A 21048-nucleotide genomic window follows, 5' to 3' on the forward strand; every position below is an offset into this window, starting at 1 on the left:
GTGGACCAGGTGTTTGTGTCGGCCACTAGGGTCGCTTATCTTACTCAAACAGCTACCTCATTGCGCCTCTTTTTTTCTTTGCGTCATGTGCTGTTTGGGGAGTGATTTTTGGAAGGGCCATCCTGCGTGACACTGCAGTGCCACTCCTAGATGGGCCAGGTGTTTGTGTCGGCCACTAGGGTCGCTTATCTTACTCACACAGCTACCTCATTGCGCCTCTTTTTTTCTTTGCGTCATGTGCTGTTTGGGGAGTGTTTTTTGGAAGGGCCATCCTGCGTGACACTGCAGTGCCACTCCTAGATGGGCCAGGTGTTTGTGTCGGCCACTAGGGTCGCTTAGCTTACTCACACAGCTACCTCATTGCGCCTCTTTTTTTCTTTGCGTCATGTGCTGTTTGGGGAGTGTTTTTTGGAAGGGCCATCCTGCGTGACACTGCAGTGCCACTCCTAGATGGGCCAGGTGTTTGTGTCGGCCACTAGGGTCGCTTAGCTTACTCACACAGCTACCTCATTGCGCCTCTTTTTTTCTTTGCGTCATGTGCTGTTTGGGGAGTGTTTTTTGGAAGGGCCATCCTGCGTGACACTGCAGTGCCACTCCTAGATGGGCCAGGTGTTTGTGTCGGCCACTAGGGTCGCTTAGCTTACTCACACAGCTACCTCATTGCGCCTCTTTTTTTCTTTGCGTCATGTGCTTTTTGGGGAGTGTTTTTTGGAAGGGCCATCCTGCGTGACACTGCAGTGCCACTCCTAGATGGGCCAGGTGTTTGTGTCGGCCACTAGGGTCGCTTAGCTTACTCACACAGCTACCTCATTGCGCCTCTTTTTTTCTTTGCGTCATGTGCTGTTTGGGGAGTGTTTTTTGGAAGGGCCATCCTGCGTGACACTGCAGTGCCACTCCTAGATGGGCCAGGTGTTTGTGTTGGCCACTAGGGTCGCTTAGCTTAGTCATCCAGCGACCTCGGTGCAAATTTTAGGACTAAAAATAATATTGTGAGGTGTGAGGTGTTCAGAATAGACTGAAAATGAGTGGAAATTATGGTTTTTGAGGTTAATAATACTTTGGGATCAAAATGACCCCCAAATTCTATGATTTAAGCTGTTTTTTAGTGTTTTTTGAAAAAAAACACCCGAATCCAAAACACACCCGAATCCGACAAAAAAAATTCGGTGAGGTTTTGCCAAAACGCGGTCGAACCCAAAACACGGCCGCGGAACCGAACCCAAAACCAAAACACAAAACCCGAAAAATTTCAAGTGCACATCTCTAATCTGTAGTTCAGTATTCTATAATCAGGCAGAGCAGAGGTCAGGCAATGAGCCATAGTTTGATATTCTGTAATTAGGCAGAGCGGAGGTCAGGAAATGAGCCATAGTTTGGTATTCTGTAGTCAGGCAGAGTGGAGGTCAGGCAACAAGCCATAGCTTGTTATTCTGTAATTAGGCAGCTCGGAGGTCAGGCAACGAGCTATAGTTTGGTATTCTGTAATTAGGCAGAGCGGAGGTCAGGCAACGAGCCATAGTTTGGTATTCTGTAATTAGGCAGAGCGGAGGTCAGGCAACGAGCCATAGTTTGACATTAATTAGGCAGAGCGGAGGTCAGGCAATGAGCCATAGTTTGATATTGTGTAGCTAGGCAGAACGGAGGTCAGGCAACGATCCATAGTTTGGTATTCTGTAATTAGGCAGAGCGGAGGCCAGGCAATGAGCCATAGGGGGTAATTCCAAGTTGATCGCAGCAGGAAATTTTTTAGCAGTTGGGCAAAACCATGTGTACTGCAGGTGTGGAAGATATAACATTTGCAGAGAGAGTTAGATTTGGGTGGGTTATTTTATTTCTGTGCAGGGTAAATTAGATTGCAGATTGAACACACCCCACCCAAATCTAACTCTGCACATGTTATATCTGCCTCCCCTGCAGTGCACATGGTTTTGCCCAATTGCTAACAGAATTCCTGCTGCGATCAACTTGGAATTACCCACATAGTTTGATATTCTGTAATTAGGCAGAGCGGAGGTCAGGCAACGAGCTAGGGTTTTATAAATAGCCAACAAGTGGAACAAACAAATAACACCTCTTTCCTGCATTTACGATGCAATTGCATCTGAGATAAACATTATGACTATCGGTTGCTACAGCATGTTCATCTGTGACAGCGGGCTGTCGCAGGTGGCCTTGTGAGGCTAAGGAAACTGCATCCACGATGCCAGAAAATGGGGGCACCCCCTCTGAACGACTCTGGCTGTCAATCAGGCAGAGGGGTTTACATACTTACAATCGCATCATAGGACCCATTCTGCACATTCACAGACCAGGTCCTGCGCATGTGCAGTTTTCCTACCATCAGAAAACCGCACAGAGAATCGTTTATGCGATCATAGTGAATCACCCCCTTAGAGAAGAAAATGGGTGGCAAGGTAAAAGAGGGCCAGGTGGAATGCGGGCAAATTCCTGCCATTTGGTATCCCAACACATCCAAGAGGTAAGTAGTCAGGTTAGTGTAAGGCACTACGGAGAGGGTTAGGCTGCGGGGTTAGGGGAGGTTACGGTTATGCTGGGTTAGTGGGTTATGTTTATTGGTAGGCAGGCTTGGACTGGCCCACGGGTACAGAGGAATATTTATGAAGGGGCCCAGGCATTGCACTCTCTAATGGTTAGTCAAACCAATGAGGTGGCAGCCCACACACCCTGTGCATACTGCCACACCCCTAAACATGGGCCCTTACCACTTCATTCCCCCGGTGGACCTTACAAGCCCCAGTCCGACACTGTTGGTAGGTAAAAAATAGGATTTTAATACCTACCGGTAAATCCTTTTCTCTTAGTCCGTAGAGGATGCTGGGGACACTTCAAGAACCATGGGGTATAAACGGGATCCGCAGGAGACATGGGCACTTTAAGACTTTCAAAGGGGTGTGAACTGGCTCCTCCCTCTATGCTCCTCCTCCAGACTCCAGTTATAGGAACTGTGCCCAGGGAGACGGACATTTCGAGGAAAAGGATTTATTGTTAAACTAAGGTGAGATACATACCAGCTCACACCCAGGGCCGTTTCTAGCCAATTTGGCTCCCAGTGCGAGATTTAAAAATGTGCCCCCCCCCCATTCACATAAAAAAATGCGCCCCCCCCATAGATATAAAGAGTAAAAGCATGCGCGCGCTCCCGACAAGGGGCGTGGCCTCATTAAAATGGGCGTGATTTTGTTAAGATGGGCGTGGCCTCATCTGATCTCATCATCATCATGGCCACCACAGGATAAAAAAAAAAAAAAGTCCTCATTTTACACATTACAGCAGGCACGCGACCCCATTTTACACAGCACGGCAGGCAAGTGTCCCCATTTTACACAGCACGGTAGGCAAGTGTCCCCATTTTACACATTGCGGCAGGAAAGTGTCCCCATTTTACCCATTGCGGCAGGCACGTGCCTCTATTTTACACAGTACTGCAGGCAAGTGTCCCCATTTTACACATTGTGGCAGGCACGTGCCTCCATTTTACACAGTACGGCAGGCAAGTGTCCCCATTTTACACATTGTGGCAGGCACGTGCCCCGATTTTAAACAGTACGGCAGGCACGTGCCCCCATTTTACACAGTACGGCAGGCAAGAGTCCCCATTTTACACAGTATGGCAGGCACGCGTCCCCATTTTACACAGTACGCAGGCAGGTGTCCCCATTTTACACAGTACGCAGACAGGTGTCCCCATTTTACACAGTACGCAGGCAGGTGTCCCCATTTTACACAGTACGCAGACAGGTGTCCCCATTTTACACAGTACGCAGACAGGTGTCCCCATTTAACACATTATGGCAGGCAAGTGTCCCCATTTAACATATTATGGCAGGCAAGTGTCCCCTTTGTATACATGATGGCAAATGGCAGAGGGGGGGTAGAGAGAGAGAGAGGGAGAGGCTGACTTACAGTTGAAGCGGTTCTTCCCGCTCTTCGCCGCCTCTCCCTCCTCTTCGCGGCGCCGCCGGCTTGGCTCCCCCTCCTCCGTCCTCCCGAGTACCCAGCACGGGGGGCGGAGTTTCATGGAATGACGCGATTGCGTCGTGACGTCACGACGCACCGCGTCATTCCACGAAACTCCGCCCCCCGAGCTGGGTACTTGGGAGGACGGAGGAGGTGGGAATGGATTTTAAAGTGTTCAAGAAGTGCCGCGGTGGGCGCCCCGTGCGGTTGCACGGCTCGCCCGCCGCAAGAAACGGCACTGCTCACACCTCAAGCACGCCGTACAACATGGCAGTCAACAACGCAAGTCAACGGCATGAACTACATCAGCAACAGGCTGACCATAAACGTAACACAACATGTGTGTAACCATGAAGAAAAAAGGAGTACTGGCGCCGGCTGTGATTCAAAACTCAATAAGTAAAATATATAAAAAAATATATTTTAATGAGCATTCATCAAAGAGAGGTTTTTCCTATCCCTCAAGAATAAAACACAAACAATTGGATAAGATCTGTAGGATGCCACAGAGGTTAACCCTTTCAAATAAAATGAATGCTCATTAAAAGATATTTTTTTATATATTTTACTTATTGAGTTTTGAATCACAGCCGGCGCCAGTACTCCTTTTTTCTTCCTGTTTACATTATTAAGGGAATTGACCTTCCCTGTACAGGCTACCGTTGACAGCGCACTCTATCTGTTTATTTATGTGTGTAACCATAACTAATAACTGCAGAAACAGTATGCACTGGGACGGGCGGCCAGCATCCTCTACGGACTAAGAGAAAAGGATTTACCGGTAGGTATTAAAATCCTATTTTCTCATACGTCCTAGAGGATGCTGGGGACACTTCAAGAACCATGGAGTTTATACCAAAGCTCTAGAACGGGCGGGAGAGTGCGGATGACTCTGCAGCACCGATTGACCAAACATGAGGTCCTCATCAGCCAGGGCATCAAACTTGTAGAAAATCGCAAAGGCGTTTGAACCCGACCAGTAGCCGCTCTGCAAAGTTGTAAAGCCGAGACCCCTCAGGCAGCCGCCCAGGATGAGCCCACCTTTCTGGTAGAATGGGCCTTCACCGATTTTGGTAATGGCAATCCAGCCGTAGAATGATCTTACTGAATCGTATTACAGATCCAGCGTGCAATAGTCTGCTTGGAAGCAAGAGCCCCAATCTTGTTGGGATCATACAGGACAAACAGCCTCCGTTTTCCTAATCTGTGCCGTTCTGGCTACATAAATTTTCAAAGCTCTGTCCACATCTAGAGACTTCGATTCCGCTAAGGCGTCAGTAGTCACTGACACCACAATAGGTTGGTTCATGTGAAACGATGACACCACTTTTGGCAGAAATTGCTGACGAGTTCTCAACTCTGCTCTATCTTCATGGAAGATCAAATAGGGGCTCTTGTGAGACAAAGCCGCCAATTCAAACACCCGCCTCGCAGAGGCCAAGGCCAACAGCATGATCACTTTCCAAGTGACGAATTTCAACTCTACCTTACGTAAAGGTTCAAACCAATGAGATTGCAGGAACTGCAACACCACGTTAAGACCCCATGGTGCCACTGGGGGCACAAAGGGAGGTTGGATGTGCAGCACGCCTTTCACGAAAGCCTGAACTTCCGGAAGGGAGGCCAATTCTTTTTTTAAAAGAAAATTGACAAGGCCGAAATTTGTACTTTAATTGAGCATAACTTTAGGCCCGCATCAACACCTGCTTGCAGAAAATGGAGAAAACGGCCCAGCTGAAATTTTTCCGTAGGAGCCTTCTTGGATTCACACCAAGACACATATTTTCTCCAAATACGGTGATAATGTTTCGCCGTTACTTCTTTTCTAGCCTGAAGAAGTGTGGTAATGACTTCACTGGGAATACCCTTTCGGGCTAGGATCCAGTGTTCAACCTCCAAGCCGTCAAACGAAGCCGCGGTAAGTCTTGGTACATGCACGACCCCTGCTGTAACAGATCCTCTCATAGAGGAAGAGTCCAGGGATCTCCTATGAGCAATTCCTGAAGATCTGGATACCAGGCCCTCCTTGGGCAGTCTGGAACAATGAGGATTGCATGAACCCTTGTTCTTCTTATGATCTTTATCACTTTTGGAATGAGTGGAATCGGAGGGAACACATATACCAACTGAAAACACCCACGGTGTCACAAAGGCGTCCACCGTTATTGCTTGAGGGTCCCTCGACCTGGAACAACATCTCGGAAGTTTCTTGTTGAGATGAGACGCCATCATGTCTATTTGAGGAATTCCCCAACGACTTGCCACTTCTGCAAAGACCTCTTGATGCAGACCCCACTCTCCTGGATGGAGATCGTGTCTGCTGAGGAAGTCTGCTTCTCAGTTGTCCACACCTGGAATGAAGACCGCTGACAGTGCGCTTACACGCCTTTCCGCTCAGCGGAAAACTTTTGTGGCTTCTGCCATCGCCGCTCTGCTCTTCGTTCTGCCCTGGCGGTTTATGTACACCACTGCTGTTATGTTGTCGGACTGAATCAAGACGGGCAGATTGCGAAGAAGATTTTCCGCTTGTAGAAGGCCGTTGTAAATGGCCCTTAATTCCAGAATGTTTATGTGTAGACAAGCTTCCTGGATTGACCATTTTTCCTGGAAATTTCCCCCCCTTGTGTTACTGCACCCCGGCCTCGGAGGCTCGCATCCGTGGTCCCCAGGATCCAGTCCTGGATCCTGAACCTGCATCCCTCTAGGAGGTGAGAGCTGTGCAGCCACCACAGAAGTGAGATTCTGGTCTTGGACGACAGGATTATCTGTCGGTGCATGTGCAGATGGGATCTGGACCACTTGTCCAACAGGTCCCACTGAAAACTCCGGCATGGAATCTGCCAAATGGAATGGCCTCGTAGGCCGCCACCATCTTCCCCAGCAATCGAGCGCATTGATGGATCGAGACTCTCGCTGGCTTCAGAATTTGTTTGACCAGACTCTGAATTTGCAGAGCCTTCTCTTCTGTGTCCAGAATCATTCCCAAAAACGATAGTCGTTTCGTCGGACTCAACTGTGACTTTGGCAAGTTCAGGAGCCAACCATGTTGTTGCAGAACTGTCAGGGAAATCGTAATGCTCTGCAGTAATCGGTCCCTGGATCTCGCCTTTATCAGGACATCGTCCAAGTACGGGATAATTGTGACTCCTTGCATGCGCAGGAGAACCATCATTTCCGCCATAACTTTGGTGAAAACCCTCGGAGCCGTGGATGAACCAAACGGCAACGTCTGAAACTGGTAATGACAATCCTGAATCGCAAACCTCAGGTAAGCCTGATGCGGAGGATATATGGGGACGTGTAAGCAGGCATCCTCTATGTCGATCGACACCATAAAATCCCCTTCCTCCAGACTGGAGATCACTGCTCGGAGAGATTCCATCTTGAATTTGAATTTTCTAAGATAGAAATTGAGGGATTTTAGGCTCAGAATTGGTCTGACCGAGCTGTCCGGCTTCTGGACCACGAAGAGGCTTGAAAAAAAAACTTCTCCCTGGTGTGTTGATTTTGACACAGCTTTTGTATCGCATCGTGTACTACCTCCCTGTCCGGAAGAGACGCTGGTGAGGGTGATTTGAAAAATCGCTGAGGGGGAGCGTCTTGAAACTCCAGTTTGTACCCTTGGGATACTATTTCTGATACCCATGGGTCTAGGGCCGAACGAACCCAGAACTGGCTGAAGAGTTGGAGACGTGCCCCCACCGATGCGGACTCCCGCAGAGGAGTCCCAGCGACGTGCGGTGGATTTGGCAGAAGCCGGAGAGGACTTCTGCTCCTGGGAACCTGCCACAGCCGGTGACCTTTTTTCCTTTCCTCTTCCTCTTCCTCTAGAAGCAAGAAAGAAAGACCCTCGTCCTTTTTTGTATTTATTGGGCCGAAAGGACTGTATCTGATAGTGGTGCGTCTTCTTTTGTTGTGCAGGAACATAAGGTAAAAAATTATGACTTACCCGCGGTAGCCGTAGATACCAGGTCAGCGAGGCCGTCACCAAACAAGACACCACCTTTATACGGCAGAGATCTTAGAGTCAGCATCAGCATTCCATTGATGAATCCACAATGCTCTTCTAGCTGACACTGCCATGGCATTGGCCCTTGACCAGTGGTGCAAGTAGAAAAAATGTCTTACGGGTACTGTGTGCGCGCGCTGTAAAAAATGGGTGTGACCAAATGCCACATGGGGCGTGGCCAATGAAAATGGGGGCGTGATACACATACGGGGGGAGGGGCAGATACACATATAACCCCAATAGTGCCAGATACAAGTTGCCCCACAGTGCCAGATATACGTTGCCCCACAGTGCCAGATATACATTGCCCCACAGTGACAGATATACATTGCCCCACAGTGCCGGATACACATTGCCCCACAGTGCCAGATATACATTGCCCCACAGTGCCAGATATACATTGCTTCACTGTGCCAGATATACATTGCCCCACAGTGCCAGATATACATTGCCCCACAGTGCCAGGTACACATTGCTACACAGTGCCAGATATACACTGCCCCACAGTTCCAGATATACATTGCCCCATAGTGCCAGATATACATTGCTTCACTGTGCCAGATACACAAATGCCCCCATGGTCACTCCCACAGCCGTTTCTGTCCCTAATCCAGCCTCCTGAGAAGAGCACTCAGCCTCAGACTTGCCGACACACGTGTACCGACACCCACAGACACACTGGGCATATAGGGGACAGACCCACAGTAAAGCCTGTCAGAGAAACACAGAGGGAGTTTGCCAGCTCACAACCCAGCGCTTATCGCGGTTCTGAAAACCTTTATACAAAGCCTCAGACCTGTTAGCACTTTTATAAATACATATATAGCACCAAAATAACTGTGCCCCCCCTGCTTTGCACCCTGTTACTTGATACAGCAGTGTAAATGAAGGACCAGCGTCTCTGCAGCTCTGTGAAGAGAAAATGGTGCTGATGAGAGCTGTGAGGGCTAAGCCCCGCCCCCTTAATGGCACGCTTCAGCCCCACTATTTTTTTGAATATTTATACTGGCGGGGGTTCGGATTTAGTGCCACTGCCATGGCACTTAAAAACCACTTTGCCAGTCTTATATGAGGTTTTTAATGGTGCCCAGGGCGCCCCCCCCGCGCCCTGCACCCTGTAGTGCCGCTGTGTGTGGGAGCATGGCGCGCAGCGCCCCGCTGTGCGGTACCTCAAAGCCGTCACTGAAGTCTTCTGATCTTCTTCTCACCTGTCTTCTGACTTCTGGCTCTGCAAAGGGGGTGACGGCGGGCTCTGGGAACGAGCATCTAGGCGTACCTAGCATTCAGACCCTCAGGAGCTAATGGTGTCCTGTAGCCAAAGAAGCAGAGCCTTGAAACTCACAGAAGTAGGCCTGCTTCTCTCCCCTCAGTCCCACGAAGCAGGGAGCCTGTTGCCAGCAGGTCTCCCTGAAAATAATAGTGATGTGCACCGGACATTTTTCGGGTTTTGTATTTTGGTTTTGGATTCGGTTCCGCGGCCGTGTTTTCGATTCGGACGCGTTTTGGCAAAACCTCACCGAAATTTTTTTGTCGGATTCGGGTGTGTTTTGGATTCGGGTGTTTTTTACAAAAAACCCTAAAAAACAGCTTAAATCATAGAATTTGGGGGTCATTTTGATCCCATAGTTTTATTAACCTCAATAACCATAATTTCCACTCATTTCCAGTCTATTCTGAACACCTCACACCTCACAATATTATTTTTAGTCCTAAAATTTGCACCGAGGTCGCTGGATGGCTAAGCTAAGCGACACAAGTGGCCAACACAAACACCTGGCCCATCTAGGAGTGGCACTGCAGTATCAGACAGGATGGCACTTCAAAAAAATAGTCCCCAAACAGCACATGATGCAAAGAAAAAAAGAGGTGCACCAAGGTCGCTGGATGGCTAAGCTAAGCGACCCAAGTGGCCGACACAAACACCTGGCCCATCTAGGAGTGGCACTGCAGTGTCAGGCAGGATGGCACTTCAAAAAAATAGTCCCCAAACAGCACATGATGCAAAGAAAAAAAGAGGCGCACCAAGGTCGCTGTGAGACTAAGCTAAACGACACAAGTGGCCGACACAAACACCTGGCCCATCTAGGAGTGGCACTGCAGTGTCAGGCAGGATGGCACTTCAAAAAAATTGTCCCCAAACAGCACATGATGCAAAGAAAAAAAGAGGCGCACCAAGGTCGCTGTGAGACTAAGCTAAGCGACACAAGTGGCCGACACAAACACCTGGCCCATCTAGGAGTGGCACTGCAGTGTCAGGCAGGATGGCACTTCAAAAAAATTGTCCCCCAAACAGCACATGATGCAAAGAAAAAAAGAGGCGGATAAAAGAGATGGATAGTATACTTAATGAATGACGACACAGAGGTAGGTACAGCAGTGGCCTTCCGCACTGCTATATATAGTATACTGGTGGTCACTGTGTCAGCAAACTGCAAAACTAAAATGCACCACAGGTATAGAATGTAGATGGATAGTATACTTAATGACGACACAGAGGTAGGTACAGCAGTGGCCTTCCGTACTGCTATATATAGTATACTGGTGGTCACTGTGTCAGCAAACTGCAAAACTAAAATGCACCACAGGTATAGAATGTAGATGGATAGTATACTTAATGAATGATGACACAGAGGTAGGTACAGCAGTGGCCTTCCGTACCGTACTGCTATATATAGTATACTGGTGGTCACTGTGTCAGCAAACTGCAAAACGAAAATGCACCACAGGTATAGAATGTAGATGGATAGTATACTTAATGAATGACGACACCGAGGTAGGTACAGCAGTGGCCTTCCGTACCGTACTGCTATATATAGTATACTGGTGGTCACTGTGTCAGCAAACTGCAAAACTAAAATGCACCACAGGTATAGAATGTAGATGGATAGTATACTTAATGAATGACGACACAGAGGTAGGTACAGCAGTGGCCTTCCGTACTGCTATAGTATACTGGTGGTCACTGTGTCAGCAAACTGCAAAACTAAAATGCACCACAGGTATAGAATGTAGATGATAGTATACTTAATGACGACACAGAGGTAGGTACAGCAGTGGCCTTCCGTACTGCTATATATAGTATAATGGTGGTCACTGTGTCAGCAAACTGCAAAACTAAAATGCACCACAGGTATAGAATGTAGATGGATAGTTTACTTAATGAATGACGACACAGAGGTAGGTACAGCAGTGGCCTTCCGTACCGTACTGCTATATATAGTATACTGGTGGTCACTGTGTCAGCAAACTGCAAAACTAAAATGCACCACAGGTATAGAATGTAGATGGATAGTATACTTAATGAATGACGACACAGAGGTAGGTACAGCAGTGGCCTTCCGTACTGCTATAGTATACTGGTGGTCACTGTGTCAGCAAACTGCAAAACTAAAATGCACCACAGGTATAGAATGTAGATGGATAGTATACTTAATGAATGACGACACAGAGGTAGGTACAGCAGTGGCCTTCCGTACTGCTATATATAGTATACTGGTGGTCACTGTGTCTGCAAACTGCAAAACTAAAATGCACCACAGGTATAGAATGTAGATGGATAGTATACTTAATGACGACACAGAGGTAGGTACAGCAGTGGCCTTCCGTACTGCTATATATAGTATACTGGTGGTCACTGTGTCAGCAAACTGCAAAACTAAAATGCACCACAGGTACAGAATGTAGATGGATAGTATACTTAATGACGACACAGAGGTAGGTACAGCAGTGGCCTACTGTACCGTAATGCTATATATTATATACTGGTGGTCACTGGTCAGCAAAACTCTGCACTGTACTCCTCCTATATAATATTATACTGGTGGTCCCCAGTCCCCACAATAAAGCAGCACACTGAGCACAGATATGGAGTGTTTTTCAGGCAGACAACGTATACTGGTGGTCACTGTCAGCAAAACTCTGCAATGTACTCCTGCTATATAATACAGCTGCTCCCCAGTCCCCACAATTAAGCAGTGTGAGCACAGATATATGCAGCACACTGTGAGCACAGATATGGAGCGTTTTTTTCAGGCAGAGAACGGATAACTGGTGGTCACTGATCAGCAAAACTCTGCACTGTACTCCTCCTACATACAGCTGCTCCCCAGCCCTCCCCACAATTAAGCAATAGTGCACAGCACAATCAAGTTCAACAATAACTAAGAGGACGCCAGCCACGTCCTCTCCCTAACATTTCCAATGCACGAGTGAAAATGGCGGCGACGCGCGGCTGCTTATATAGAATCCGAATCTCGCGAGAATCCGACAGCGGGATGATGACGTTCGGGCGCGCACGGGTTACCCGAACCATACGGGAGAATCCGAGTATGGCTCGGACCCGTGTAAAAAGGGTGAAGTTCGGGGGGGTTCGGTTTCCGAGAAACCGAACCCGCTCATCACTAGAAAATAATAAACCTAACAAAAGTCTTTTTCAGAGAAACTCAGGAGAGCTCCTCAGTGTGCATCCAGTCTCACTGGGCACAGATTCTAAACTGGAGTCTGGAGGAGGGGCAAAGAGGGAGGATCCAGTTCATACCCCTTTGAAAGTCTTAAAGTACCCATGTCTCCTGCGGATCCCGTCTATACCCCAAGGTTCTTGAAGTCTCCTATCTTATGGTAAAACATACCGGACCCGTGTGCAGTGTGGGGCCCCCTGAAGGCGCATTATAGCTACCACCGTGGTATTGTCATTGGTGGTAGTGAGAGTCTCTCAAAACATCGTTCCATTTGACCACATGTTGTGGCCATAAAGTGTTTCTTTAACACAGCTATTTATCAACTATCTTTTACTAAGACAGTGGCTCCTTCAGCGAAGAGTAAAGTGAAAGCTTTATATAGCTTCAAGAAAGCCATAGACATCTTCATAGCAAAACAGAATGTATTTGTCAACTCCAATAACTAGCATATAATACAGTGAGGTGTGGTGAGGTGAGGCTAGTGAAGCCGAGCCTCTCCTGTCATAGTACTGTATACTCCAGGGGTTTGATTATAAAAATGATATAAAAAATACAAAGAAAATAAATAAGATATAAATATCTTTGTGTTATTCTAATAATTTTTATAGTCAAAACTCTGGTCTATGGGCGGGTTATTTTGTTTATGTACAGGGTAAATACTGTACTGGCTGCTTTATTTCTACACTGCAATTTAGATTTCAGTTTGAACACATTCCACCGAAACCTAACTCTCTCTGCACGTGCCCCCCTGCAGTGCACATGGTTTTGCCCATTAGAGAATTTTTTTTGCTGCGGCGATCAGGTCTGAATTAGGCCCTATGACAGGTGAGGCAGCACCTTCCCTGCCTACCTTTCTGCTGCGGGGTACACTGGGCTCCACAAGGAATGGACAATGGGTGTAGAATAGGATCTTGATCCGAGGCACCAACAGTCTAAAAGCTTTGACCTTCTTCCCAGAATGCATAGCTCCACCTCCTATATCACCCCGCCTCCCTGCACAGGATCTCAGTTTTGTAGTTGGTGCTGCAGTAGCAGGTACTTAACAGAGGGGCTGCTCCAGGCAGCCCTAAGAAGAGCTTTTTTTCTGAGGAAAAAAGTGAAGACTTCAAGGGCAGCAGCAGTGTTACATGTCAGTGGACATTCACGGCTGCAGCTCCGGCTCTCCCCAGCGGCGATGTACACTCCCGAGCCCTGGTTGCTGGATAACTACAGCAGGAGGCTCCGGTTTTCTTCTTGTCAGGCACACACGACGGGGGCTCTCCGGGATCGCGTGGCCGCGCTTCGGACGGTGGTAAGTGGGTCCTGCTTGTGGGACCCGGTCTTTATCGCGATCCGGCGCGGTCAGTGGGAGGCGGGCCGCGCGCGCTGGCGGTGGACACTGTGGCAGTACAGGCGATCCCACTAGATCACCGGGGCATGGGACAGGTCAGGTTTTCTCTATAAACCGTTTTATTAGAGCCTGCAGTACCCGGTGGTTTTGCCAGCAGGGGGATAGAGCTTGGACCTGAAGCCCCTCCCCCAGCCCCAGGGCGCCATTTTCTGCAAATGTTCCCGCCCTGGAGCTGCATATCTGTCTCTCCCTCACTCCCTGGCAGTGTCTGCGGCGCCATTATCCCTCAGCTCACTGTTCCTGGGAATGCTTGGGCAAATCCTCCTATGTAAAGCCGCCTGGTTGTCAGTGCTGTGACTTTACAAGACACTTAAGTATTCTACCTGCCTTTTTTAGTCAGTGTTAGTTAAGAAAGAGTGCACTTAGTCAGGGTTTTCTAGTACAATTACCCTGTGATATACATCCAGTTCTTACTGTGTACTGTTATATCTATTGTTATATAGCTGTGTAAGCTAGTCCAGTGCAGTATTATTGTTAGTAATAACCTCTGCATTGTACAGACTGTGACTATTTGTGTGTGCATTTGATAGCTGAGTGATGTCCATTTCGTGTCTTTCACTCAACCTGCTATCCCTATATTCTATAACCTGAAGGGGCTTGGTGCGTCAGGTTTTATCTAATATAGGATTTTCACAAAGATATACTGTATTACGTATTACGTATTTTTCTCTGTAATTTAGTCACCATATCTCTCCTTTATCTCTGCTGGACTACACTGCGCAGGGGTTTGGGCTAGAGGTATTGTGCTGCTGACAAATTGTACTGTGTTACCTGATACTGCAAGTTATATCATGTCTGCTTCTGAGGGTAACGGTTGTGGGGCTGAACACACTGCCGGTGTTGCTGAAGCCGCAGATATGAGGAGAATATAGCAGCTTTGGGCTCTGGTTCTGGGGGCTCCTTGCCCCCCAGTGGGATGGTGGCAACGGGGGCAAATAATGACCCGCCGTGGGCCGCTTTTTCCACGCTTCTGCATACGCTAGTTCATAAACTAACACCCCCTATGGGACCCCCAGTGCCGGTGCAACCGTTTGTGGCCCCTGCAGCTAACCCGCCGTGGGCGGATGATTTATCTGCTCAAAGAAGTTCAACCAGTCCCTGACTACTAAAAAGTCTGACCATCGCTCGCCTACGTCCAAGGGGTCCTCTAAGCGAGCACTTGTCTCCTCACAATCCACTGCTGTCACTGACACCTCGTCGGATGAAGACGACACTTACACTGACCCCACAGGTTCTGACTCAGATACGGCTGATGGGGAGGGTGGTTCACATGTGGATGTTCCTGATCTTTTGGATGCTATTAAGTTAATTTTACAGATTACGGATGATCCCGAGCCATCCGTTCCTCCTAAGAAACCAGATAGGTTCAAGCGTCAGATAGTGATTAAACAAGTTTTACCTCACTCTGACCACCTAATTGATATACGTCAGGAACCCTGGGAAAACCCGGGTACAAAGTTTGTGCCTCAAAAGAAGATGCTGGCTCGCTATCCCCTCGCGCCGGAGCTGTCTAAGAATTTGGAAACGCCTCCTCCAGTGGACTCACATGTGGCTAGGATGGTGGTTTCCTCAGCTCTACCGGTCACCACCGTCATGTCTCTAAAAGAGCCTACGGATAAACGTGTGGAGGGTGGTCTGAAAGCGATTTACACCCTCACGGGTGCTGCACAAAGGCCCACTATTGCAGCTACTTGGGCTGCAGAGGCCATTGAAGCATGGGCCTTGGAGTTAGATGCTGAAATCTCCTCTGACCATGCTAGACAATGCTTGTCTTATACTGTCACAGCTTCTCGTTATATTAAAGAGGCGGCTTCTGATGCCGGTATCCTGGCAGCCAAGGCCTCTACTACGTCAGTCCTGGCTCGCCGGATATTGTGGCTGAGATCCTAGTCTGTGGATCTGGACTCTAGAAAAACCCTGGAGGTACTCCCTTTTAAGGGAGATATTCTGTTTGGGGAGGATTTAAATAAGATTGTGGCTGACTTGGCTGCTGCCAAAACTGTCTGTCTGCCAAGTCCTGCTCCTTCTGTGTCGAAGGCTAAAGGTACTTCCTTTCGCCCCTTTCATGCTTCAGGTAAAGCAAAAGGTCAGGCGTACAAAAAGCAGGCCCGCACTTCCAAACCTGGTAAGCCTAAGCCCAAAAGAGCCTGGGCAGCCCGTCAGCCAGCTTCCAAGACAGATAAACCTGCCGCATGACAGGGCGGGCCTCCCTCTGGGGGATCCCAGGGTGGGGGGCAGGCTTCTAGGGTATACCCAGGAATGGTTGAAGACCACTTCAGATGCCTGGGTACGGGAAGTCGTAACTCGAGGTTACGCCATAGCCTTCAAAAACCGACCCCCTCATCGATTTTGACAGACAGATGTCCCGTTGGACACGACAAAGGCAAACACTCTACATTCGGTGGTACAGACCCTCCTGGATACAGGAGTCGTAGTACAGGTGCCTCTTGCGCAGAGGGGCTGGGGGTACTATTCTCCGCTGTTTCTAGTCCCGAAACCGAATGGGTCCTCCCGGCCCATTCTCAACCTCAAGGCATTGAACAGGTTTGTGAAGGTTTCCAAGTTCCGGATGGAAACCCTTCGCTCTATAGTTCTGGCCTTGGAACCTGGGGACTTCATTCCTATAGCAATGTCTCATCAGCAATACCTGAGATTTGCGATTGGCAACTGCCATTACCAGTTTCGGGCGTTACCTTTTGGTTTAACAACGGCACCGCGAGTCTTTACAAAAGTCATGGCGGTGATGACGGTGGTACTCTGCCGTCAAGGGGTCAGGATACTGCCCTATTTGGATGACTTGTTCATCCTGGCAAATTCCCCAGAACTTCTCCTGCATCATCTAGATGTGACGGTCCGGTTTCTGTAAGTCCACGGGTGTCTCATCACCTGGAAGAAGTCATCCCTGATCCCTGCTCAGAGCATGGTGCATCTGGGAGCACTATTGGACACTCACAACCAGTGGTTTGTTCCTGTCTCAGGAGAAAGTCCTGAAACTTCAGGACAGGATTCGTTGCTTCCTATCTCGTCCGCAAGTGTCGATACATTCGGCGATGCAGGTGCTGGGCCTCATGGTGTCAGCATTCGACATGGTGGAGTATGCTCAATTTCACTCTCACCCTCCCCAGAGGCTGATTCTAGCCAAATGGGATGGCCTGCCTCACCGGATCAGGTGTAAAATGATCTCATTGACTCCGGAGGTCCGTCTGTCGCTGCTCTGGTGGCTCCGGGACCAACAACTGTGCAGGGGCCGTCCGTTCTAGATATCCGACTGGGTCCTGTTGACAACAGATGCCAGTCTAAGAGGTTGGGGCACGGTGCTGGAGCAACACTCCCTTCAGGTGGACCAAGGAGGAGTCCCTCCTCTCGATCAATATTCTGGAGTTGCGGGCGGTCTTCAATGCCTTGAACCTAGCCTAGCATTTACTTCAGAACCGTCCTGTTCAAGTACAGTCAGACAACGCCACCACAGTGGCTTACATAAATCATCAAGGCGGCACTCAAAGCCGCCTAGCAGTGAAGGAAGTCTCACGGATTCTACAGTGGGCGGAACGCCATCTACCGGCCGTATCGGCAATATTCATTCCGGGAGTCCTGAATTGGGAAGCGGACTTTCTCAGTCATCAGGACGTGCATGCCGGCGAGTGGGGCCTCCATCCAGAAGTGTTTCAACTCCTAGTGGAAAGGTGGGGCCTTCCAGACGTAGATCTGATGGCGTCTCGACACAATCACAAGGTTCCAGTCTTCGGAGTAAGGACAAGGGATCCTCAAGCAGCATTCGTGGATGCGCTGGCGGTACCGTGGAGGTTTTGGCAGCCATACGTGTTCCCTCTGGTGTCACTCCTGCCCAGGGTAATTCGGAAGTTCAAGCAAGAAAAAGGAATTCTGCTTCTCATAGCTCCAGCGTGGCCCAGACGGCACTGGTTCTCAGACCTGCAAGGCCTATCGTCAGAGCGTCCAATTCTACTTCCACCATGCCCAGACCTCCTCATTCAGGGCCCCTGTGTCTACCAGGACCTAGCCCGGCTGTCTTTGACGGCATGGCTCTTGAAGCTTCCGTCTTAAGGGCTAAAGGGTTTTCTCAGGCGGTCATTCAAACTATGTTGCGGGCCCGGAAACCGGCTTCGGCTCGGATTTACTATAGGGTCTGGCATTCTTACTTTGTTTGGTGCGCATCTAACGATTATGACGCTTCCAAGTTTAGTATAGCCAAGTTGTTGGCTTTTCTTCAGCAGGGTTCAAATATCTGCCTTGTCGGTGTGGTTTCAGAGAAAAATTGCGTCCTTACCTGATGTGCATACCTTTACTCAGGGCGTGTTGCGTATCCAACCTCCCTATGTCCCGCCTGTGGCTCCTTGGGACTTGTCGGTTGTTTTGGAGGCGTTACAAGAGTCTCCGTTTGAACCTCTTGGTTCAGCTGACCTTAAGTGGCTTTCCCTTAAGGTGGTGTTTCTGCTGGCTATTGCTTCAGCTAGAAGAGTGTCGGATTTGGGTGCCTTGTCCTGTAGTTCCCCATATCTGATATTTCACCGTGACCGGGCGGTTCTTAGGACTCGTCCCGGCTATCTACCTAAGGTGGTTTCTTCGTTCCACCTTAATCAGGAGATTGTAGTTCCGTCACTTGTTTCTCCTGATCTGTCTCCCAAAGAACGGTCTTTGGATGTGGTACAGGCTCTCCGTATCTATGTGAAGAGAACTGCTCCTATTAGGAAATCTGATTCTCTTTTTGTTGTGTTTGGGTTTCACAAACGGGGCTGGTCTGCTCACAAGCAAACTCTGGCCAGATGGATTAGAATGGTGATTGCACATGCTTATGTGAAGGCTGGTCTCTCTGCTCCTGATCACATTAAGGCCCATTCTACTCGGTCTGTTGGACCTTCTTGGGCGGCCCAACGTGGTGCGACCCTTGAACAATTGTGCAAGGCGGCTACGTGGTCCTCTGTGAATACGTTCATAAGGTTCTATGCCTTCGATACTGCCGCTTCCCAGGATGCTTCCTTTGGACGCCGGGTTCTTGTGCCCGCTACAGTGCGTCCCCTCCCATAAGGAACTGCTTTAGGACATCCCCATTGTCCATTCCTTGTGGAGCCCAGTGTACCCCGCAGCAGAAAACGAGTTTTATGGTAAGAACTTACCTTTGTTAAATCTCTTTCTGCGAGGTACACTGGGCTCCACAAGGCGCCCACCCTGACGCACTTAGCTTATTTGGGTTGGTATGGCATTAGCCGCTGATACGTCTCCTGTCGTGAGAATGCGGTGTTGTGGCTACTAACCGTTGTCTCTTTTCCTGCTACTGCATTGGACTGGTTAACTAAAAACTGAGATCCTGTGCAGGGAGGCGGGGTGATATAGGAGGCGGCGCTATGCATTCTGGAAAGAAGGTCAAAGCTTTTAGCCTGTTGGTGCCTCGGACCAAGATCCTACTCTACACCCATTGTCCATTCCTTGTGGAGCCCAGTGTACCTCGCAGAAAGAGTTTTAACAAAGGTAAGTTCTTACCATAAAACTCGTTTTTCTGAACATCTCTGATCAAAACCCAGCAAATATCAAGCAGTATATACTGCTGCACCTGTGTATAATGCCCACATGTACCCTTGGGCTCATATATGTGTGTGTAAATCTGGCTCTGGTACTAGCCAGGGCCTCCCCATCCATTTTCCTCTCCACACGTCACTGATATGATATTGTGTCGCATCAGGGGTCAAATTGGTGGTATGGATTGAGTCAGGATTTTTGTTTCTCCGATAAGGACAAATATATGTGCGTGTGTTTCTGCTTTAAAGTTACTATAAACATCAACAAAAATCTGAATAAAAACACGAAAGTGAAGCTGAATATGACTACACCTGTGTTAATGTTAGCAAATATATCTTAAATATATGCATTCATTCCAGAATGTGAATGTTGTCTTTACATTTATCCAATAGGAACAGCATATGGATATGGAACGTACTTCGCTGTAAAGTCAGATTACTCTTGTGGAGACCGATATTCTGTTCCTGACAGTAACGGAAACAAATATGTCTATCAGGCTGCAGTGATAACTGGGAGGTATTGCAAGGGAAGCTGTACCTACAGAGAACCTCCGTACATAGACAATGATCCCAGTGGAGACCGCTATGATTCTGTCACAGATGACATTAGAAATCCATCTGTTTTTGTGACTTTTCATGATGACTATGCATATCCTGAGTATCTGATAACTTTTAAGCCTAAAAAATAGACTACAATAATATGCTGTTTCATATTAATAGGCTTACCGTAATATCCTATAATATCCCTTTAATCTGGGACGCCAATTATTTACACAGGTTCTGTGGCTGTCTAAATTGAAGCTTGCATTTCACCTGGATTTAGTCAGCCACAGGTATGGCTACATAGGTAGCCATACCTCCCAACTCTAATTTTCCTAGATTAGGGATATTGCCATGCGTGCTCCCGAAAGAGGGCGTTGTTTTGCGGTAGTGCCATAATAACAGTTCCATAACAATAATAAAAATGTTTTAAACTGATTAAAGCAAAATAAGATCTGACCTTTTTAGTAATAAGACATGGGTAGACTAGATAGTTCATGTGATTCTTTTCTGCCGTTAAATTCAATGGTTATAACAGTTGTCCGGCATTTTCAAAGCCCACACAACATAATTTGGGAACATAAGAAAAACATGAGCTTTTGTTATATACTGCACTCTTGAGAAAACTTATAAAACTAGGTTTTATATATGGTTTCACAATAACTATTGTTTTTGATGATTTTTTTTTTTTTGAGGCCCACTAATGGGAGAATTATTAAAAATAGGCCCGTGTGCACCAAATACCCTGCACCAATCATAGATGTGCCTCTGGTTAGTTTAAAAGTAGGTTATTAATGAACATTTCAAGTTCTGTGTATTCTTTATGGAAATGTCTTCAAGGTTTATTGTGAATTTGCATCTTTTGCTATATAATCACTGCCTTTTCTACATTTACAAATAAACTGGCCACTGTTTGGCAAATATTGGAGTCCCTTCATTTATTTTAAGCAGTCTTTGGGTGGTATTCAAATGATATCTAACACCCAATCTGCCTTCCAAAGTGATCCCCATTATCACTCATATTGCGTCCCTAGTAATCAGGTTTAGCTGCATAAAGGGTTGGGTGCCTCGCTACCCTGGGGGTAGCAAGCTGAAATGATGATACCACACCCATCAGCAGAAACAGAACAGGTGTTGAAGGGG

The 21048-nt window shown here is 48.0% G+C and overlaps 1 protein-coding gene across 1 annotated transcript in view; it reads left to right on the forward strand.

Annotated features, from left to right (window-relative positions):
- LOC134944818 (protein mono-ADP-ribosyltransferase PARP15-like) overlaps nt 1–20826 on the forward strand; it is a 163631-nt gene extending 142805 nt beyond the window's left edge. The window contains exon 13 of the mRNA XM_063933705.1: nt 19759–20826. Within this exon, the coding sequence (XP_063789775.1) occupies nt 19759–20054 (296 nt within the window). The 3' untranslated portion in view covers nt 20055–20826. The remainder of the gene's footprint in view (nt 1–19758) is intronic.
- The last annotated feature ends 222 nt before the right edge of the window (nt 20827–21048 follow it).

Source organism: Pseudophryne corroboree, chromosome 7 (genome assembly GCF_028390025.1).
Source record: "Pseudophryne corroboree isolate aPseCor3 chromosome 7, aPseCor3.hap2, whole genome shotgun sequence".
NCBI classification, from domain to species: Eukaryota; Metazoa; Chordata; class Amphibia; order Anura; family Myobatrachidae; genus Pseudophryne; species Pseudophryne corroboree.